This window comes from Falco punctatus (genome assembly GCF_963210335.1).
Source record: "Falco punctatus genome assembly, chromosome: 4".
Taxonomy (NCBI): Eukaryota; Metazoa; Chordata; class Aves; order Falconiformes; family Falconidae; genus Falco; species Falco punctatus.
This window is the reverse complement of record NC_137583.1, coordinates 69856991-69879302: the sequence shown is the minus strand read 5'-3', so window position 1 is coordinate 69879302 and position 22312 is coordinate 69856991. Positions and strand designations below refer to the sequence as shown.

Below are 22312 nucleotides of genomic sequence, written 5' to 3'. Positions count from 1 at the left end.
AGAGTCTGAACACACAGTAAAGCTCAGTAAGTTACACCGTTTCTTCAAACCAATAGAAAATTATGTTAAATGCCCACTAGTAATTTTATTAATACTTTTTAGTTACATTTTATTTTAATTTCCAGACTACAGTAATCCTCTGTGCAAATGAAAAAATGATTCCATGTTCCCCTTTGGCTTGACGACTTTTGTCTGGTTCATTTATGACCCATCCCAGTGCACTCCTTTGTTCTGCTACACTTATTTATTATTGCTGCTGCCACAATCAGGTTATCTGCTTTCTTCTTTCTGATACCTGATACTCCAGGCTTTTGATCTCTGGCCCTGGGGAACGTCATTTGTAATTCCCAAGTGTGGATCCTGCTGTGATAAGAACAGCTATTGTTTACATACCGCCATCACAGTGCCCTTACCAGTGGAAAAACCTGGGGTAGGGCAGGAATAGAATTTCTTGCTTCATCAGCCATGGATCACTGTAACTGCAGTGAATCCAGTCACGTTGTCAAACCAAGGAATGAGAGGGTAGAAAAATGGTGAATATTTTAGATCACCAGCTTCCACTGCATATTAGGGTGCTCTGTAACTTTAAGAATGTGTAGTTGGATTTGGTGATGCTCAGTTTTCTACAGTTCCTTAGAAGTGATGGAGAGGGAAACTGAAATTGCCAACACAAGTTTTAGAAGCTATAATTTTTTTCTTGTGTAATTGGTGGAACCCAGCGGGTTTTTTCATCTCCTTGTTTATTCCCCTTACCCTAACGGCACCAGAGCAGGCACATGATGCTTGCTAGAGGGAGAACTTCTGTGTCTGTCATTGACAGTGTTCAGCCATCTAGAGAGGTCATTGCTGTGCAGGGCGCTACAGTCTCAGAAGCACATGTATTCACTGCAGATTTTTGTCAAGGTCTGTGTTAACAAAGCACTAATGCGTTCGTATGGAAGTTTTCCCTTTCTTTTCCTTGCCTCCTCATTCCTTACTGCTGGCAGTTACTGCTGCTGCTTACAAAACTATGACTTAGGAAACTCAAAACTTTCTGAGTGCCTGCTCCACAAACTGTCTGAAGCACTGTTATCTTTGCAAAGGAGGAAACCCATGGCGCATTTTATAGGGCCAAACTGTTTCCATGCAACTTGACCATGTGACAGTCAATAAATGTTTGTGTGTGTTGTTCTGCTATGCTTTGTGTAATAAAGACCACATCAAGTTATTAGCAAAAGGCTAAATCCTGCACTGAAGCAACGGCCAAATTAGTTGTAATATTTATTTTTCTTGTCTAAGGACTTCAGGTCTGTCTGTGGTGCCAGAGCATTTTCTTCCTGGTTTGGAATCAGTGAACTCTAGCCTGTGTGTCTGATCAATAAGCTGTTTAAGGCTGTCACTGACTACAAGTACTTAAAACACCTGGCACTGAAACCCCTAATTTCAGCTTCAGTAGCTGTGAATATCAGATTAGGTTAAAATGGTATTTGTGTAAGTAAAAACATTTTTAAAATTCTCATATTCCTTTAACATACGGCCCATTTTATTGCTGTTTATAGTTACTTTAGGCACTGAGGTCCCAAAGTGTTTTATTTATGCAGATGATAAATGATTTGTTCTTGAGTGTCTGGTTTTTTCCCCTTTTTTTCTGTAGATGTCAAGGTTGTCACAGCCCACATCACGTTTTGCTCATTTAGTAGTTTTATTATTATATGTTTTTCCTTTTCTTTCCAGATGCAGAGGGAAATTGCTTATACAGGCCGAGATGGCCCAAGTGCTTCCCGCCCTGGATCTGCCACGCACGCTCCGCACGCAATGCCCAGCTCTCCGCCTTCCACCCCCGTGCCCCACTCCATGCCTCCCTCTCCGTCCAGGATTCCCTACGGTGGGGGCCGGCCCATGGGTGTGCCAGGCAATGCCACCATCCCCAGGGACCGGCTCTCCAGCATGCCAGCCTCGCGCTCGATATCGCCCAGCCCAAGCGCCATTTTGGAGAGACGGGACGTGAAGCCAGATGAGGACATGAGTAACAAAAACCTTGCCCTGATCCGAAATGAAGGTCTGTACGGTGACCCCTACTTGTTTCACGAGGGAAGGATGAGTGTGGCTGCACCTCACTCCGGACACCCCCTTGATGTCCCCGATCACATTGTAGCCTACCATCGCAGTGCCATGAGGTCATCAAGCACTTACTGCAACCCCTCTATGCAGCCTGAAATGCTGGAGCAGTCCTTGTACAGACAAAAGTCACGGAAGTACCCAGAGAGCCATTTGCCCACTCTCGGCTCTAAAACGCCTCCCGCCTCGCCCCACAGGGTGGCTGACTTGAGAATGATTGATATTCATCCTCACCATAGCACTCACATTCCGCCCCACACCATCCAGCCTGACAGGTCTTCCCCCAGCCGCCAGTCCTTCAAGAAGGAGCCGGGATTGCCTGTGTTTGTGGATGCAAAAGCACGGAGCGCCCTTGGCCTGCCAGGCATGGCCGAGGCGGTGCCCTCTCTGGTTGACAAGCAGGCTTTTGGCTACGGCTCACCTGCGATGCCCAAGGACAAGGAGACAAGGTAAGGCAGAGCTGGGGCTTAATTTATGCAAATGAGAAATGCTCCTAATCTGCACATCTTGTGTCGTTTAACAGCTAGGGGACAATGTAATGTGTAGGAGGCTGCTGCACTGGGCTGCAGTGTTTATTAGCCGTCTGTCAAGGTAGTTAGTAATTTAAAGGAGATGCGACACCACCCGTTATTAATCTGAAAGTATTGTCAACCCATGATGAATCCCTAGTTATTTTCATTTGTGTAAATTTCAGTCATTGGGAAAAATATAATAAAATAAAATGATTAACTAGGATTTTTCTTTCCAGACAACCAGATCATGTTACAAGAACAAATGATGTTCTGTTCCTGCTAATAAGGGAATATATTTCACCCCTGTTAAGAATGACACTGATATTACAATTTTGGTTCTTTATGGAGTGGAGTTTTTCTCATCTAGTGTTAGGAAATAGGAAGAATTTATCATTACTGTCTTATCTCCTGTAAAACATGAATTTGCATAAAAATGGGACAGTTGTTTATAATAATGTTCCTCAAGGGGAAAGTGCTGAGAAGAGCAAGTCTGTCCCAGGGAAGAAATTGAATCATGAATGGTGTTCCCAATGATTTTTCCAGCATCACAAATAGTTGGTGACCTGACTGTTGTTAACTTTGTGCACTGACAATGATGACAATGATCTCTCCTGTCTTTTTAAGGACCAGATTTACACAGAGAGGTCTGTGAAGGCTTCTCTTGCCATAGACCCTGCCCTAGGCAAGAAAAATCATTATGCTGCCAGTTGGTTCCTATGTATTTGTATGAGTTGTGCTAATCTCTAGCGTATTGTTTGTGCTGTTAACTTTTATAGAGCTCTTTAGGGAAGTGAGGATGAATAGCTGGAAAATGCTGAGCTCACGGAGGCCAAAGGTAACTGCTGACTGCCTTAACCACTGGGGAGATGCAGAGCTTCATATAGCCCCCAAACTTCCCTTCCACCCAAGCAACTTGCTCAACAATTAGTAACCTCTGACCAAGCTTGGTGAGAAAAAAGAACGTGCTGTGAGGTCCATTGGTGGGGAGAAAATGGAGGATGGAAGAAAATCAGCCATTCACAAAAATTACAGGCTTATAGCTTGGTAGTTATGCTGACACAAGAGTATGAGTTAGGGCTCATATTACAATCTAGGATCAGTGAAACCTGATTTGTGTCTATTTATTTCCAAGGAAAAGATGCAGGAACCTGAAATTTCATTTCAGGCTTTCATTATTACAACTAGGAAATAATTTGACATTTGCCAATTCTAATCCAAGAGATAGTTTTCAGATCAAAAATTTTGCAAGGGTCATGTTCAGGGGGTTGATAGTAAGGGAGGACACCCAACAACTTTCTGTTCTGTGGAGCTTTTTCTCTCCTCTGGGCATCTCATCTGTTCACTCAGCTACACAAATAGGCACAAGGCTATATGTTTGTGAATATATGAAGGGCAGCTATACAGATAGTTTTGCAGCTCTTTCAGGGGAGCTTTGCACCAGGAGTTTTAGACCTGGCCCCAGAATATATTTAGAGTGATGAAAATAGCATTTGCGTAATTACACTTCCAAATAAATACACGACCTTAAAATTCAGCATGGTGTGTGTTAGTCACATGACATTGAAAAAATAATTCTGAAAGCTGCTTTTATGGGTCGTGATGGTTTTTTAACCTTGAGAAAGTGTGACTTTTAAAAAAATAATTGTAAATACCAGATGCAATTAATGCAAATTGGTGTTTTCTAACCACTGCAATATTGACAGTTGGGTTTGAGTTCTACAGCCACAAGATGCTCTAAGCCTTATTTTAGCTTTGTAATAATTCCATAAACTTTGAAAGCAAACACTGTTGAGATTGTACTAAACTAAACAAGGAATGCTAAGAGTATCCAGGCTGAGGTGCTCTTTTCCTGCTTCAGGAGGGGCTGAATTGTTACAAAGTTGTTATGAACACCTGAAGCTGAGGTATATAATGGCAGAAAGGAAAGGTCTCCCATACTGTGTTGTGTAGGACTTACAGTTTGCACCCATAAGCAGTACAGCGTGGCTTGCTTCTGTGAGTAAGAATATTTTGGGACTGGAGAGATGCGGCTGAATTTGTCCTCTTCCAGGCAAGGTAAAATGAGGTGTGCTCTGTCATGCACATGATGGCACTTAATTGTTTGATATGTTGAAGTATGGATGGACTCTTCATGCATTAGGAAAAAACGGTCAGACTCTGTAAAGCCATGGACAATGGGAGGTGCCTTCAGCAATGCACTGAGAATTGGATAAGAAAGGTGGACTTTGCAGGTACACCCTCTCAGACACTTTCCACAGGGCCAAAATTTTCTTTTGTGAAAGATGTTGAATAACCACACAGAAAAAGATGAATGCAAATGACCAATACAGGATGGACAAAAGGTGAACTGTACTTCGGCTTCCTTCTGTTGGAGGAACTGTTTGTAGGAAGATGAGATGCAGGCTTTTAGATAAAAGTTGTCAAATAGTATCACAGCTGGCAGTGCTTCAGAGCTTCCCTTTTCCCTTTAACTTTCAAGCTGTAGAAAGTTTGAGTTTAACCTTATTCTTAGAAGACTGAAATATTCATCTGTGTGTATCTTTCCCTTGGGAGGAGAGCAGAATACAGAAGAGTTCTGCTGGTCTTTGCTTCACAGCCTTTCAGGATATCCATTCTGCTGTTTTGGGGCAACTTTGGGGTAAAGTCTATTTGGGAAAGATAACCTATTCATGTTTCCTTTCTTTTCCCAGTCAGATAAAAAAAAAAATCTAATATTTCTAATGAAATGTTTCTTTCATAGGGTAATACAGAAAGAAATGTATTTTTCCCAGTCTCTGCCCCTCTGGTTTTTTTTTTTTACTTATACAGACTTCACTTGGGGTTTAACTATAAAATGTGAAGTCACTGAAAATCTTTCTCCGGCATAGTGTGCTAATTAGTTTGTGGTGCCAGATTTGGTATTTGAGTACATCTGTTATGGATGATGAACACAGCCTAGGATCGGATGGGAATGTGAATGAAGAGTTAGTTACACAGACCAGTTCTAGTTTGTCTCTGCAAAGTATGTTCCCAGTGATGTGAATACTGAAGATGCCCCCAGGAAAGGGAAGGAACATGCAAGTGATGCTTAAATAGCATTGCTGTGAGAAGTGGGTACCAATTCAGCAATACCTGAATACGCTGTACCCTGCTTGGGATTAATTCCAATTAATTGCAGTAGAGGGGATGACAGGAAACCTCAGTGAAGCTATAAGGAAGAAATCTGGTGATGAAATCTGTTGTCTCAGTGCACAGTCCCCAGAGAAGCAAGGGCTTGTTCTGCTTCTGCTGAATTTGGGCAGCAGCATGCTAAGGCAGGGCCCCAGTGCCTGGACATACCTGGGGCCGGGGCTGTGGATCAGGCTGCCAGGGAGGACAGGGCTGGCGAGCAGCCTGTGCCTGCTCTGCTGGCCGAAGTCTGTGACGAGGCACGGCCAAGTCTGATGGAGAGACCTGCTAGAGCCAGGAGTCGCTGCTGACCTTGCCCCCTCCTTTCCTCCCCCACCACGCTACCACCTCTTGAGTCTCCTGGCATTCATAGGACAACAATGTGAAACAACGCCTGTCTGCTCAGGCTGATAAAATAGCCATTTCTTTCCCAGCAGCTGTAGAAGGGACCCTCCCTGCCCTTCCTGGGTGGTGGAGAGATGGAGACTTATCTGGGAAATTAACCTGGGAACAGAGACGGGGTTTGGCCTTCTTGTGCTGCCACTGCCAGCAAAGAGGCACCAGTGCGTTTTGTTCTGCCTGACCCTCACCCCTAGTGCTCTGTGTCCTGGCCTGCCCTGTCCGGGGGGGGGGGGGGGGGGGGGGGGCAGCCTGCCCTGTGTCACCAGAGTGCCGCTCTGCCCCGTGCCCTGGGGGCCCCGGCCTGCCCCGTGTCACCAGACTGTCGGCTTGTCCCCTGCCCTGGGCACCCCGGGTTGCCCTGTGTCACCAGAGTGACGCTCTGCCCCGTGCCCTGGGTGCCCTGGCCTGCCCCGTGTCACCAGAGTGCCGCTCTGCCCCGTGCCCTGGGGGCCTCAGCCTGCCCAGTGTCACCAGACTGTCGGCTTGTCCCCTGCCCTGGGTGCCCCGGCTTGCCCTGTGTCACCAGAGTGATGCTCTGCCCTGTGCCCTGGGTACCTCGGCCTGCCCTGTGCCACCGGAGTGCTGGCCTGTCCCGTGTCCTGGGCACCCCGGGCTGCCTGGTGTGGGAAGGGGTGACAGGGCAGGCCGTTCCCTCCACCTTCCCTCTCCACGACAAGGAGCACAGCGAGAGGTAGAGACTATAATACCGAGAACCAAGACTGTACGACTGTCATAGCGGTGCTGGCATCCCTGATAGCCCCCGCCCTGGCACAGGCTGAGGAGAGCATTTGTTCTCTGCCTCCGGAGCTCCAGCCGTTCATAGGGAAGCCGGCGGGGAAGGGGGCCTGCAGAGCCCATCGCTGCCCCGCGGGCCATGCAGCGGGAGGCAGGGCTGGGCCACCAGCTCTCCAGCCGCGCCAGCCCAGGGCACAGCCCTGCTGCAGGGATGGCCAGGTCCCTCCTGCCCACACTGTAGCACGCTGCCTCCCACTGCCTTCAGTCAGACCGCCGGGTCTGCAAAACTCTGGTCATTTTATTTAATGCCTAAAAGGCGCCTCCTTTGAGACACCTGTTTTTGAAATGTTTTGTGCTAATGGCCATAACGACTCCGGGTATTCCAGTGAAACGCTTACAGGAAAAATCCTGCCTTGTCTTTAACGGGAGTAGCTCCAGAGCACATGTAGATTCTTCACATTCTTAATTCTTTTACCATATGAAAAAATAATGTGCTCTGTGCAATTGATTCCAGTATTTCATTCGTTTTTCGTCGTCTTCTATCTCTGGAACATCCCTTTCCCTCTTAACAGCATATTTTCCTAGATTTCATGGCAAGGGACAAGATCAGTTTTGTGTTGCCTTAATCTCTTTTGAAGCAGAAGATTGTTTCCAGATTATTGAATGTGGCATGGAAAAAACATCATATTTATGAATTGGTAAAACAGATAGACTTCCAATTGAGTTAGTTCCAGGAAGGTTTTGCGATGATTATCTGGGGGAAAAAAAATGTTTTCATTATTAAGTGTCAAAAATGCTGCATTAAAGTTTTTTAGGATACATTTATCCCAGGGTTTTAGTACTTGTTTTTGTTCCAAAGGTTACTGTGGCCTGCACCAGTTTCTTATTTTAAAACTTATAGTAGTGGAAATTCTGTAATATATTTCTTGGTTTGAAATGAATTAGGTCAGATTCACTAGTCTTCTCATCACCATTCAAAATACCTTTCAACGTGAAGACAGAAAAGTAAGACGCGCATGCTGTATTAAATTGCAGTAAGAACACATCTGTTGGCTGGGAACTGACTGAGCACTCTCTTCCCTCCTTGTCTGTTAGCATCTCATTACTTGTATTGCTGCCCTGTTTTCTCCATGTCTGGGTGTCTTGGAGTCTCTCCTGGCTATGGTATCTGCGTGCTGTCCCAGAAAACCTCTATTTCATTCCCTGAATGTGAATGAAATAATAAGCCTGGATAATCTGGCTGGTTACAGGCTGGGATGGTTACTTGCCTTGTATCGTATCAGCTTGCTTTTGCCTGGTATTGGTACCTACCTTTAAGTTTATATGGCCCTTATCAATTGGCATTATTGCTTTGGTCACCAAACAGCAACTGGAGCTGGGGGTGGCAGGAGCCTGGCTGTTCCCGTGTACCCAGGATACCGCAGTGGTGATGGATGGCCCCAATAGCGGGTTGAGTCTGGGGCTGCATGTCTATCCCATCTTCTTTCATCAGTCATTGCTGCTGGTCTTGGTCACTTGCTTTTTGAAAAGTTTTGTTCACAGTCATCTTCCAAAATCACAGCCCCCTGTTGGTGTTTGCTCTTGTGTGTCTCCCCAGCCACATAACTGCTGGCATATAGGGACAAATTTTCAGAAGGACCTGTCTGAGGTCCCATATTGATGTGTGTCTGTGTTGTGTTCTGTGATTGACATACTGACATGTGAAAGTAGGCACCTGTGTGATCAGAAGGCTATTTTGGAGCCTGCCGAGGAAGTTGCCTGGTACCAGACATGCATTTATGTAAATACATGCATTTATGTAAAAAGGTAAACACAGAAATGTTAGCCTTCGTATCCAAAAAAAGTCATTGTTGTTGTTTAGTGGCCTTTGGTACCTATGGAAAACACTGACCACACCTATTACAGTCCTTCATCTCTTTTCTTCTGCTTTTTAGGAATTTCTCAGGATATATGTGTGAAAACAAATCTGTTTCTCGGTAACGTTACTGTACAGTCTGCATTTGGTGTCCTGTGCCTGTCTGTCACATTGCTGTCCTTTCCAAAGCAGACAGTTCTGATGTCAAGTGCAAAGGATTTGGTCTGGGACGTAGTCAGTTTGGGCAGATTAAATGCTTCACAGACAAAAATCCTGGGTTTGGGAAAAGTAAGAATAAGTAACAAGACATGTAAAGTCTTTAATCATGAAACCTCATATACAGGCAAAACTATTGGCCCAGTGTAGGTAAATGAGAAAATACATGTAATGCTGAAAATTATTTTCACTAGTTCCAAGAGGTATTAGCTATTGTTCTAGGTGCCTGTCTCATGAGATCATTAGAAGCCTATTATCTGGGTGGTTGGCTGTTTTGTTCTTTTTTAACCAAACAGATGTCTGTTTTATTGTCTGTTACCATGCCAAAGCTGCCCAAACCAAGATGCGGTAAGCTGCTGCAACAAGGTATATGCAAACTGGTACCCATGGGCCTTTGCACAAACTCTGTAGTGTCTTTCCAGTCCTGTGGTAATCATTCACCTAGAAAAACAAGTCTGAAAGCAACTATATCTGGCTTTAACAAATGGTTCTCTTGTCTTACAGAGAGAGGATACAAGCCATGGAGAAACAGATTGCCAGTTTAACTGGTCTTGTTCAGTCTGCGCTTTTTAAAGGGCCAAATACAAGTAATAGCAAAGATGCTTCTAGGTAAAAAAAGAATTCATTAAATCTGTTTCTCTGTAATGATTTCAGTAATCAATCAACAAAAATAATATTTGAATGTAATAGTAAAAAAACCTGAATGCTCAATCATTTTTAAATATCTTTATCATCCCCATGAGAATGCTAGGCAGAGAGGAAGAATATGCCAAATGCTAGATGGAGATTAACTGCTTTACTCTTCTGTGTTTTAAAAAGAATTAATGTAGCTACATCTCTGTGCTTTCTACTACTTATACGCCGTTCCTTGCTTAACTTGTATTAAAAGCTGATTTTAAAAAAAAAAAAACACCAACAAACATCTGACAAGCTACTGGTGATTTAAATTAAAAATATATGTTAGACAAGGCCATTTAATCTGCTGATTAAAAACTTCATTACAGTTTTAATGTTAGTAAATTAAAATTATGATTTTTTTTTTTATTACTTAGTGAGAAGATGATGTTGAAAATTGTGTCCAGCAAGAGCAGCACTGACACTGCAGGTAAGATAATTTACTTTTAATATACAAATTATTCAGTTATATGAATAGCTGTAATGTTACTACCATCCCAGCTAATGGAAATATCAAATCAAATTTACTTAAACTCCTATAGCTGTACTGTGAGAACTGAAGTTTAAGTTCAGGATATGGGAGATGACCACATCTTTGTTAAGAGAGGAATTTCTGTACAGGTTGAGGTGGTCTTTGGAATGAATTTCACACCTGCACTGAATGGTTTAAATGAGATACAGAGTCTCTGCATATGGTGAATTTTCCACCTATTGTATATGTCTGTCTATTTTCCACCTATTGTATATGTCTGTCATTAACCCCAGATGTATCCAGATTGCTGTAGAAGGCTAAATATTTCATTCCTGTTCTGGTTACCTGACCGTATCTCTAAGGTTCTTCTGTCAGTAGGATGCTATGGATGTAATAACACTAAGGAATTCAGCAGTCAGCAAGATAGCACTTTTCCTAATTAAGCTGTATTGATCTGTTACTAATTAGTATCACACACCTAAACTGTTCTGAGCAAGCATCAATTATCAAGCCAGTAAGAGTTGGTCTTATTTTAGCTTCCCACTTGGAGAAGCTGTTAAGTTTTTAAAAGATAGTTAAGGCTGTTGTGAAAGAGGACCTCCGTGTGATTGAAGCTCTTTGTGTATGAGCTGCTGCTGGAGGTGTCTGCATGGTGTTCGTCTGTTTATACACCTCCTTTTCACCCTTTGTCATGCACTGAATGCAAATAAAGGCAGTTCCCTACTTCCTGGTAATGCTGTTCCCACAGGGAGGTCTGTGCTCCGGCAGGTAGTACATCACACACATTTATTAGCAAATATATTATGCTCTTAGGTAGCCTTTCTGCTGGAGATGTTAGTTCACGTTCAGGATTCCTGTTTATCTGGAATTGCAGTATGTCCTCCTAACCGACAGAAATCAAACCAGGCCTGGAAACTAGAAATTGTTAAAGTCGTGGTACTGGAGCTTTGCTCCCAAGCCCCTCTCTGGTCCTATTCCAACTCTTCCCTTCCTGCTGGCCCCTGGATGGAGGAAAGCAATACTTAAGGCTGTAAAGAAATAAGTTGTAATTTATCAGTTTCAGGCAACTTACTGAATAGTCCATCATTTTTCAAAACAGCTGCAAAATGCTCTTAGTCTTTTCCCTATTTCATTGTCATTATACACTGAAAATGTATGGTATTTCCCACTTGCACAGGCCTCATCTTGTGCAGTACATATGTACATACATACTTATACCTATGAAACCATCAAAACCTGCACACACATTGCCTTGTGTTCCTCTTTGTATTGTATAGCTGTTCAGCCTTTCTGCTTTCCCTGTGTTTGTACTAATCCAGATAAATACTTCAGGGGGGCACTGAGTTGGAGGTCCTAATCTAAGTGGGCCCTGCTCTGAATGGGAGTTTGGACTAGATGACCTCCAGAGGTCCCTTTCAACCTAACTTACTCAGTGATTTGTGTGTACGTGTGTGAATGTGTTCTCGGTGAAATGAGAAACGGAATAATATTCGTTGGGAAAATGGCTCTACACAAGGCAAAGATGAGTACTCCTTGGTGTGGAAGTCACGCCCAGCCCATGAGAATAGCATGGTTCATCTGACCAGCCACTGTTGCCTGCCGCTGTCGTTCCCAGAGATTCTGCACTCACTACCTGATTGTATGACTGAACGCATGTCCCTGAAATGGCAAAATTGAATCTTAACAGCTGCCTGTCCAAGCGTGGGGGGTGGAGGGTGGGGCATGTAATTTACTGGCCAAAGACCAGATAAGCATCTGTCACGTACTGACAGAGACATTGACTTTATCGTGAGACACAGGTAGGGCAGTGGGGCAGCCATGAAGCCAGTTGTCTGCAAGGATCCCTATTGGTGCTGTGAAGTGTAGCGGTAACTCCAGCATCTGCATCTCTAAATCCTGTCCTTCCAGCATGACTCAGCCACAAAATTAAATTGCTGCAGTAAAGGAAACAAGGTGTGGTGCTGACCCCAATATACTACAGTATTGTAACCCACATCAGCTATTACTGAAGACTGCTGTGTAATAGAATAGTCCTGTATAATAGAATATTTTGCTTTTGAAATTGTGCATGACAGGGTCTAAGAAGTCAATGCAGTCCCTGCTTACTTGAAAATTAGGCAATCTTCCAGAATATGCTATGCAATGTTTCTCCTTTTTGTATATATGCTTGGGTTTAAACATGCCAGCAACATCTAGAAACACTTCTGCTGACTGCTGTTTTGTTCTTCAATTCACCCTAATCCTTATTAAGTATAGCCATTTAGACAGTCAACTCTCCTAGTATACAATTCCACTCGACAACTGTGCACTGAGATACCAGTTTTAGCAATTTCAAAGTCTATTTGAAAGAAAAAGTGATATAAAATGTTGATTGAGCAGTCCTTTCTAGAGCACTGGTAAGCAGAAACATGAATTGCTTCCCATCCTGAACAATAAAACATCTGTGCAGAATAAAATTGACTCATCAGTGTCGAACCAACATAGTATTTTATAGTGTGTTTCAATGATAGGATACTTTCATGCAAAAAATAGAGAATTAGCTCACGTGGGAAGAGAAAGAAACCAAAATTTCTAAATCCTAGATAACTCTATATAGCTAGATTGTGAATACTCTGGTATTTCATATAAACTAAATTTTTGTATTTAACGTTTTTGCTTTGCCAGTCTATAGCAGATTCTTCAGCCTCAAATATTGAAGAGCCTAAATAAAAATGCTTTTTCACTGGTGAAAATGAGCCTGTTACAAGCATGCATGTCTGCATTTCTTATGTTTTGTTGCTTTAGGCTCAGTTCTTTCATGGGAGGTGGGTTCAAAGAGCAGTAACCCTCCACAGGGTCTGCCTATGTCTCTCCTGCTAATGCTAGGAGAAATCCCAAAACTAAATCTTTATAACCTTCTTCAATTCATCAAAAGTGAACAGCATCAAGGGACTTTTCACTTAGGAACAGACATGTGAGTAAAACCAAACTATACTAGGAAGACTCTCCTTGAGATCACAAAAATACATGCTGAGAAATGCTCATCTCCTCTCTTTTCTATTACATTTTTCTTCATCAAGTGGTGAAATTTATAGATTAAACCCTGGATTCATTGATCAAATTGAGATCAGTTGTATCATGGACTACCAAAAAAAGAAGTAGTTCTTTGCTAGTTGCTGCCTTGTTGGAAGAGGAGGAAGGAGATTTCCATGTTTCCTGAAAAGGGATCGGGGAGTACCTCTTTCTGCACTAACACCACCAGTACAAACCAAGAGAGGGAGGTGGCAGCAGGGAGAAGTATTACACATGCAGGCCTTGGACTTGATTCCTTGCTCTTTGTGAACTGTCTTGTCATCTGTGCATATCTGCATGCCTTTTTCACATGCATGACTCTTGCTGTGGTGATCTGCAAATTAAGAACAGTGTTCGTATCTGCTTGCCTATCTCAGATTCAAAGATGCATCATGCCAGTCTTTGACAACATTTGCAGGTAAAACATGATTCTGAATTCATTCTGGATCAATGAGGTGAAGTTGAACACTAATATATATATAATATCTTTTTCTTTTATGGGTGGTTTAGTGACTGGTCGTAACAGCTGCTTAATGATGGAACTGCAACCTTAACTTTGCGTTTGCCTATTTGTTTAGTGGATTCTAACTGGAGGGAAAGAGAACTAAGTAACTGTCAAATGTCTCCCCCAATGATGCTTGAAAGTGTTGTGGCTCTTTAATAAGGAGATGAGTAATTTGTGAAGAAGCATTGCTGAGTATCTTCTGATGGCCTTTTTTTCTAGCCTGCTTCAAAATAAATCTTAGAGTTTTAGAAGGAAAAAAAAATTAGAAAATTGAAGCAGTGTCTTTGCAACCGTAGCGAAGATCAGGTGTAGAAGTTGTGTCCCTTACATTCCTGAGTCTGGGCAAATAGCAAATTTCCCCCCTTCCTGCATGTCAGTTCTCTTTGTATGTTAAAAATGACAGCTTAGTTCATTATTCTTTGTAAAAAAAGTTAACATTTGTTTTCCATCCAGAGTCTTAGGAAATTATGGAGGGTTTTTGCATTCAGGCCCCCTTACCTAGCTCCAGCAAGGGTTTATTTAAAAACCTGAGAGCCAGTGCTGTTTCTTGCCCTTCAATCCATCTGGCTGCACATCTAATCGCAAAGCTACAGCCTGGGACTATTTCCAAAAGCAAGCTATACTCCCTAGATGAAGCAGCCCCTCATTCAGCTGCCCTTTTATTCCATTTTGATGAAAATATGTATCTCTGAGAAATCAGCTGCTCATCCTTACTGCGCTCCCATGCTCACTTGATGTCTGTGGTTGTCTTTCACACCCTCGGGAGTCCCACATTGTGCTTCACAGGCTCTGAGCACACTGTAGCAGGGACACTGTGGCAGCTGAGAGTACCTAACAGTGGCAAGAGGTGGCCGAGGAAGCAGAGGAGGAGGAGGAGAGCTGCTTTGCAGGGAGTCAGAGACATTTATTGCTTACAGGAGCAGATCACAGTCCATCTACACTAAAAGGAAAGCAGGCACCCCTTCCTGAGAAAATATGTGGATTGACTGAGGTCCAGCATGGGGGGAGAGACTGATGGGGACTGATTCATGCTTTGGCTGCATCATCGCAGTGTTGGGGGCTGAGGTTTTGGAGCTTTTGCTTGAGGCAAAGAATAGGAGAAAGGTAGATGTGTTTTCAAAAATAGTCCAGATTTGTGGCTAGGGATCAGAACTCTTGGAGGCTTACCCACATTTTTCAGACTCTCTGGTGGTTTCTGTCTGTAGGGTTTATGAGCTAAATCTCCTTTTTTAAAATAAAATGCAAAAAATAGTGCATGTGGGAGGGAAATAGATGCTTGACTGTAGGAAAAACTGTGGTATACGTGTAGACAGGTAAGTATTAGCATATATTAGACTGAAGCATGAAGTGGGTACAGAATGGCAGTGAACAAGGACTGTTTATTCCTTGAGTGTTGCTTTCTGTTAAGCAACTCTTTGAAAGTCAAGAGAGCATTGAATCATACTGGAATATAGCAAAAATGTGCAGCAGCGTGCTCAGCAGTGAAATGAAAAGTGCCGTTGTTGAAGCACCAAGCAGACCTAGCTGGAGCGTGTTTAGGTAAGGTATAGCATTACAACGGCCAGCAGCCGGCTAGAACAGCTTTTTGTTTGAGCATGTCTCTGGAAGCCTATGGCATGGCATGCCTATATAGCGTGGGTGCAGCCAGGGGGCCCTGTGCTTCTACTGACAGGAACTGCAAATGTAGGTAAAGCAAGAAACATGATTCCTCAGAAACCTTTTGGCCTATTTTTAAATAAAAGTAGTCTGGTGTAATTTTCATCCTTTAAAGGTGTTTCCTCCAGGTGAATTTTGCAAAGGCTATGTTTGAGGTATCCACACCTGTTGGCAGAGGGATAACTATGTGTTGTTATGCTAAGCTGTACTCAGGCACATTTGGAGACTTTACTGGTTGAAAAGACTACTAGGAATGAGTGGATGAGGATAAAAATGCTCTCAGGATTCATACTAATTCCAGCCAGAAAAATGTGTCGTGCCCTTTGGAGCACCGAAAATTTGCTTTCAACAGGCAAAGAAAAACTGACAACACTAGTTTCTGTTTGATTTCATTGAACTTGATAGAATGTGTGCTTGTGGGAACAAATGCTGACCAAAATCACTGTGCAGATCCATTGATGAGTTATGTTCTGTTTCCTCAGTTTTTTATTCATAGAGAAGGAAGAAATGAGTTGAGGAATGACATGATAATAGAATCATTTAGGCTGGAAAAGACCTTTAAGATCATAGAGTCCAACTGTTAACCTAACACTGCCAAGTCCACCACTGAACTATGCCCCCAAGTGCCACATCTGCATGTATTTTAAATACCTTCAGGGATGGTGGCTCAACCACTTCCCTGGGCAGCCTGTTCCAGGCTGGATAACCCATTTGGTGAAGAAATTTTTCCTAACATACAATCTAAATTTCCCCTGGTGCAACTTAAGGCTGTTTCTTCTCGTCCTATCGTTTATTACTTGGGAGACAAGACTGACACCCACCTCACTACCACCTCATTTCATGTGTAGAGAGCAATAAGGTGTTACCTGAGCCTCCTTTCCTCCAGACTGAAACCCCCAGTTCCCTCAGCCACTCCTCATAAGACCTGTGCTCTAGACCCTTCACCAGTTTCATTGCTCTTCTTTGGACACACTCCAGCACTTCAGTGTCTTTCTTGTAGTGAGGGGCTGATGAGGCAGTAGTTCAGAGAGCAGCAGACACCTGAGCCATCTCAGCCTGAGGGGCAAGGTGGATCTGGCACTGTGATCGGAAGAGTATGCAGAGCTTCATAGTGCTTAGAAAATTAAGTGTGCCCTACTGATGGTCTTTCATTTTGCCTGTTGATGGTAAGAGAGGAAGGGACACATTAGAAAGAAAATTTGAAGAATATGGGTGTTTGAGTGCAAGTTGCTGGAAGAAGCTATACCATGACCGTTAGCTGATCAGCTGGAATTTGCTTGTACCCTGTAAATAAAGCTTCTTCCCGGGTACTTGAGATTGAAAAGAACAAGCTTGACATTGGTGCTGTGTGGATGAACAGCATTATTTAACAAAGAAAGTCTTGTGAGGACACTGATGGTTATTCTCAGGAGTGTAGCTCAGCTCGCTTCCTTGTGTTACGCTGTATTCCTTTGAAAACACAACCCTGAATAAATGACATACTAAAGGGGAATGGGTGGATGCAACAGCTGGAAAGCAGTTCTCTGCTGCACCATTGTTTCAATGATCCTGGTTTTATACAGTAGCTGTTGGACACAACTGACAGAAACAATGCAATTGTACTTTAAGCAGCAAAGCAAGATTCTCTTTAGAAACCTTTTCCCCACACTTGGCAGTTTGACGGATGTCTCTCCAGTGATAATTAATCAACAAATACAGAGTTCAGGAGTCCTGTGAATTTGCGTCAACTTGGTCTCAGATGGCTCCTGGGAGGACAATCCCAAAGCTCCTTTCAGCACCAATTTGATTTGTGGCTGTTTTGTGTAATCTGAAGTTACAGATTATCTCATCTCCACTACTTGTGGGAGGAAGCAGTCTTGTGGTAATGCAGTGCTCTGATATGGCTGAGGTTCTAGCAGAGATACGCTCTGATATTGTACAGTTTTCCCTCAAAATACATTTGTTAAGGCGGTGCCAGTACCCTGTTAATACTGACCATTGGCAGCTGTATTTTTCTTTTCTTGTCCATCTGTGTGAAATACATGTGGATTCAGTGGGCAGAGGAAGGATCATGTTTGCACTTTCTCTGCTGGTGAGCTCAACCTGTGCTGCTGCTTATTGCAGGCGCTGCTAACATATCTGGGGGGAAGAACGCGTTGGCAACTGCGGAATCAGCTGTCATCCATCACACTGCTGGAGCCCCGTCAATGCAAGTCAGCCTGCATGGAATGAAACGCAGTGTGTCAGATCTGCGGCTGCAGCTGCATCAGATGAAGCAGCTACAGGTATGCTTATCTTGGTAATATCGGGAAAGTGAGTTGTCAGCAAATGCTCTTTCCGTTTCCCTTTGTACATGAATGATTCTCAGTAGCAGAGTTTTAGCAAAGAGAAGACCCAAGTATTACAGACACAAAAGCATATTCTTCCCTAGCATATACCACTTGCATAGTCCAAGAGGTATGAGAATTGGCTCAGTTTAACTGTTGCTGCTTAGATATTGAGAAAAATCTTCATTTCTAGCTTTTTTTGATGACTCTAGACATTAAAGCAGTATTTATATTACAATAATATTAAGTCTGTGATTACAGTTTGGACCCTGCTATGCTTTGTGCTGTATAAACATGTCGGAAGAGCTATGTTGCTTCTTCATACTGTTTACAGTTGAGACAGTTTTTAAGTTCCTGAATAAACAACTTTGATGTCAGGAAGCCCAAATGTAGCTGAGGATCTGTAGATACGCATTAAGCCAGAGTCTGAGCCCTGAATTTACAGAACCCAGAAGAATAGCCAAGTTGAACAGCAAGGAGAACCAAAAGTTGCTACAGAGGTTTGCGGTGCCCTACTTATATTCACATTTTACCAGTACCTTCCTAACACAGACCACACCTCAAAACCTGCAAGAAACAGAACACTGAAGAGTTAACCAAAATGTTCTGTTGACACATACCATCATGCTGCAATCACATACCATCATGCTGCAATACCTGTTGTTCATCTCAGACACTGTGAAAATAAGCATATGCAGCTGTACAGATCCTCAGCTCTTCATTTAACTGGAAACTGAAGAGCACTCTGTATTGTCTCAGAGGATGTAAAAGGAGGTAAAGCAATTTCTTGTAAGACAAAGTGGACAGCAGGGGAAACTTCAACACTCTGCCAGTCCTCCTTGGCTGGAAAGTGACATCACATGTTTGATATTGTAGGACTGCAGCTACTGCTGTTAAAACCAAAGTGTTTTGAATATGGGAATGGTACTATGTCAGTCTCCTTTGAGTTGCTGATCAGTTTTAGAACAGAATAATGATAATACAGATCAGAATTCAGAGCACATTTTGCCTTCACTTCCTTAACTGAAGGAAATTGAATTGTGAACCGGTCATAGGGTAAGGCAGCAGAAGGGTGAGGTAAACATCAGGATGAAAAAAATGTGGCTAAGACTGAAGATCATAGAATCCTAGAGTCATGGAATCATTTAGTTTGGAAAAGACTCTCAAGGTCTTCAAGTCCAACTGTTAACCCAGGATTGCCAAGTCCATCACTAAAATCACGTCCCCAAGCACTGCATCTACACATTTTTTAAACACCTCCAGGGATGGTGATTCCACATGCACATGCTGTGACAAGGTCCTGCAATGAAGGTAACAAAGAGATGGCAGAAGGTATTTGGAGCAAATCGTTGTGTCAGCCAGGTGACCTCTGCCCTGTGATACAGGACCCATGTATTTATGTTTTCAGTTTAGGATGAGTATGTTCCTATAGCAAATGTATCTTTCAAAAGCTCTTCTCAGCAGTGCTGCCTATATGCCAGCCATCATCGTCCACAACTAATTTCAAGACTCTGGCTTGGTATCTCTGCCCTGGCACATTACGTGTAAGTGTGTGGTCTTTCAGATTTGTACCACAAACCCTCTGTCCTTCTGTAACCCTATGTGCCAAATGCAGCTCTTGGCAAATGCCTGTGGTCTGGCCACCAGCTGTGCTTGGCATGTGGCATCATAAAATGGAATGGATGTCGCAGTGCTGCACTGGAGGCAGTGAGCACATTGTTCTCCCAGGGCCTGCTCACTGAGGAAGTGGCGTTTTCCCACCTGCATCTTGTCTCCGTGGCCCTGCCCAGAGTGGTAACCTTGCTTTTGATCAAATATAGCATTATGGCACACAGGAGTGAAGAAACTTGTGCCATCTGCACAAATCAGTGCTGCCAAGGAAGTCTTGAGAAGGAAAAAGGGGCATATCCCAGGTGTGCTCATTAACTCTGGCTGGCTTCCCTTATTTCAGAAATGACAGCAAATTTGGTGCATCATGCCAGTAGGAAGTGGTCAAATTTGTGATAGTCGGATGGAAGAACGTGTATAGCTCAAGGGAGACTTCTGTATATTACATATAAATTACATTCATGAGAGTGAGGTTTTGTCATGGCTTTTCTGAATGGGCAGAATTACTTTGAAAAAGAGGTCACAGTTTGTAGGGCAGCAAGTGCAACAGGTAGTGGTTTAAACTGAAGTACATCACACTTCTAACGAAAAAAATGTGTGCTGTGTTTTTTGGAAAATAATTCTAAGTAAAAAGGAAAATTATTTTTCTGTTTTTCCAAATTGTTTGCATAATATGTTTGACAGTACTTCATATTTTTCACTTTCACTGTTTCTCCTGGGCTGGCAGTCAGTTCATTCCTGTTTGTGTGAATTGTTCATACAGTGACAGACTAAAAGAAACACTTCCAAAGAACTGACAAAGATGATTGCACAGGCACATAAGTTGGCAGGATAACTAAGAAATAGGAACAAGGCATAAAACTATATTTAATACTGTCTGTGGTTCAGTTTTCAATTGATGTTATCACTGTAAGTTCTTACTCATTTGCTTAATAGAATCAGAGAAACACATGATGGAAAAGACCTGTTCATTCATGTAGCCTTTGTCTGTGCTGGCAAAACCCTCTTTTTAAACTGTATCCAGCAGCAATTGATTCAGATTTATTGATTCACACACCAGTTAAGTGTATGTGTTACCAGATGCATCCAAAAAGTTAAGACTGTTTCAATCTGGTTGGATTTTAACCAGAGATTCTGAAAATAAAGACATTTGCATCATGGATGTTGCTAGAGGTTAGATACACTTCTTGCTGCTACACTAGCATCTTCCTTAAGCACTCTGATTTTCAGAGATACTCAAGAAAGACCAGTTTCATGGTGCCATGGAGTTTTCCTCATTGCAAAAGATAGGTTATAACCCAGACTGTGTCCTGGATGCATTTGTTGGTAGGACTGGAGCCCATGATGAGCTCAGTGGAGTTGTTCAGTCTGCACTCCCAGATGATGAGAACTCTTTGTGGCGGGTTTGAACCAAGCCTTAGAGTACATGTTCATGGTATATGTCATCAGCTTATACATATATTGGAATCTTTTGTCTATTCCTTCCTTTCTTTAATTGAACACATTTTAAGAAAAAGCAGTTAGATATGATTGAGTGTTAGGAACATGTGTGCATGCATGCTTTTGCTTCAGCTGCTATTATTTGCAGGGAAATGAGTGCTGCAGAAAGGATAGAAAATGGTATAATAATACTGTCATAAATGGTATATGATACTCAGTCTCACAAGTGTAACTTTGAATTAGAAATTCAAATATGTTTTGAGCTGCATTATAGAATTGGTGAGACTATGTTTAATCCACGTATGGCAACAAACTTCAGGAATTAGATAATTAGATTCTACAGAGAAACTGAGCTGCAGGCAGGCAATCTCTGTTTGTGGCTGTGCACTGTAGTGTGTGGGAGGTGGGTGGCCCAAAAGCCTCTCCCAGCAGGGACTGGGAGGCTCCCACTGGACAGGTCATGTTTGTCTCCTAATGAGAAGCAGAGCTATGGACTAATACTGGGTTTTCCAGTTACCTGTCTCATAGATAATAAGTGATTCAAAGTGAACTAAACTGTTTATTAGCTTATTCTTGAAGTGGGTGCCAGACGTGGTGCTGCTGTGCTTGTGAGAGAGGGATGATAGATAATGGCTGGAGCAGTAGCCAAACTGGAGAGACTGGTGAGGCTGGGAGCGAGAGCCAAAGGTAGGGAATGTAGGAGAGGATGCTAGAATTCTAAAAAAGTGTGTTAAATTTCTTTCTATTTGATTGCTGCTTGAAGTTGTAAGTCAGTTAGCTCTAATAAGCAAGAAATTGTCATTTGGTGGTGACAAGAAAGCCTGCGTTGCTTTTCCTTAGCTTTGGGCACTTGACTTTGGAATCTGAACACTGTTTAACAAAGTATCTTTTCACCTGTGAATGTCTGATTGTTTACTTGGCTTGTTTTCAAGCAAACTTAAAAGTACAAAAAATTCTGCTCTGTGGAACAAGTCTGACAGATCCATAAAACTTCTTCCACTTGAGGCAGTGCAGTAACTAGCAGAGGCAGTCTGAGGGATAAATGGGATGTTCACTTTGCCAGGGGGTCTCAGATCTGATACCTGCTGTCAGAAGAAAGGTAAGAATCAAGTTCAACATGGAGGTAAATGTGCTGTAGCAGCCAGAGACTGCCTCCTCTTCCTCAGGCACAGCTCTTCCCTTCTGCTCCTGTTCACCCTGCCTCATGTTGTCCTTTGGCAGGTGATTGTTACCCCTCTCCCCTGGTTGTTACCCCTCTCCCCTGGTTTCTTCTCTTCTGTTGCTGCACCCATCTGTACCTCTCCCTTCTCATCTTCTGTCCCTGTTCCCCAAGCATGAACAAACCAAGTTTTCCAGAACTACCCAAGCATTGCATGAATTTTCTTGGAAATGACAAAAACATCTCTGATACCAAGGTGAGTAATTTCCCAGACTTCAAGAACTCACTACAGACACTGAGGTTTGTGAGAGTCCTCAACATACAAACTTTTTGAAATTTTGTTGAGTTATATTTTTATTCCCTAATCTTTTTATCAGAATTGGATGAACTTTTATGACTGAAACTTTCTAGTACTGTTTAAGCACTTCTTCGTACATGGAAGTGACAGGCACCTTTGCTGTAGGTGTCACTACAAT

General features: G+C 42.8%; 1 protein-coding gene across 17 annotated transcripts in view; it reads left to right on the top strand.

Moving 5' to 3' along the window:
* The window catches only part of KIAA1217, a 350277-nt gene that overhangs the window by 297223 nt on the left and 30742 nt on the right, over positions 1-22312 (top strand). For 15 of the 17 annotated variants that reach the window (XM_080384821.1, XM_080384820.1, XM_080384819.1 and 12 more), the window contains 4 exons: positions 1714-2546; positions 9469-9573; positions 10017-10069; positions 17427-17587. In XM_080384821.1, the coding sequence (XP_080240947.1) occupies positions 1714-2546; positions 9469-9573; positions 10017-10069; positions 17427-17587 (1152 nt within the window). The remainder of the gene's footprint in view (positions 1-1713; positions 2547-9468; positions 9574-10016; positions 10070-17426; positions 17588-22312) is intronic. The other 2 variants (XM_080384817.1, XM_080384824.1) reach the window with 1 other exon arrangement.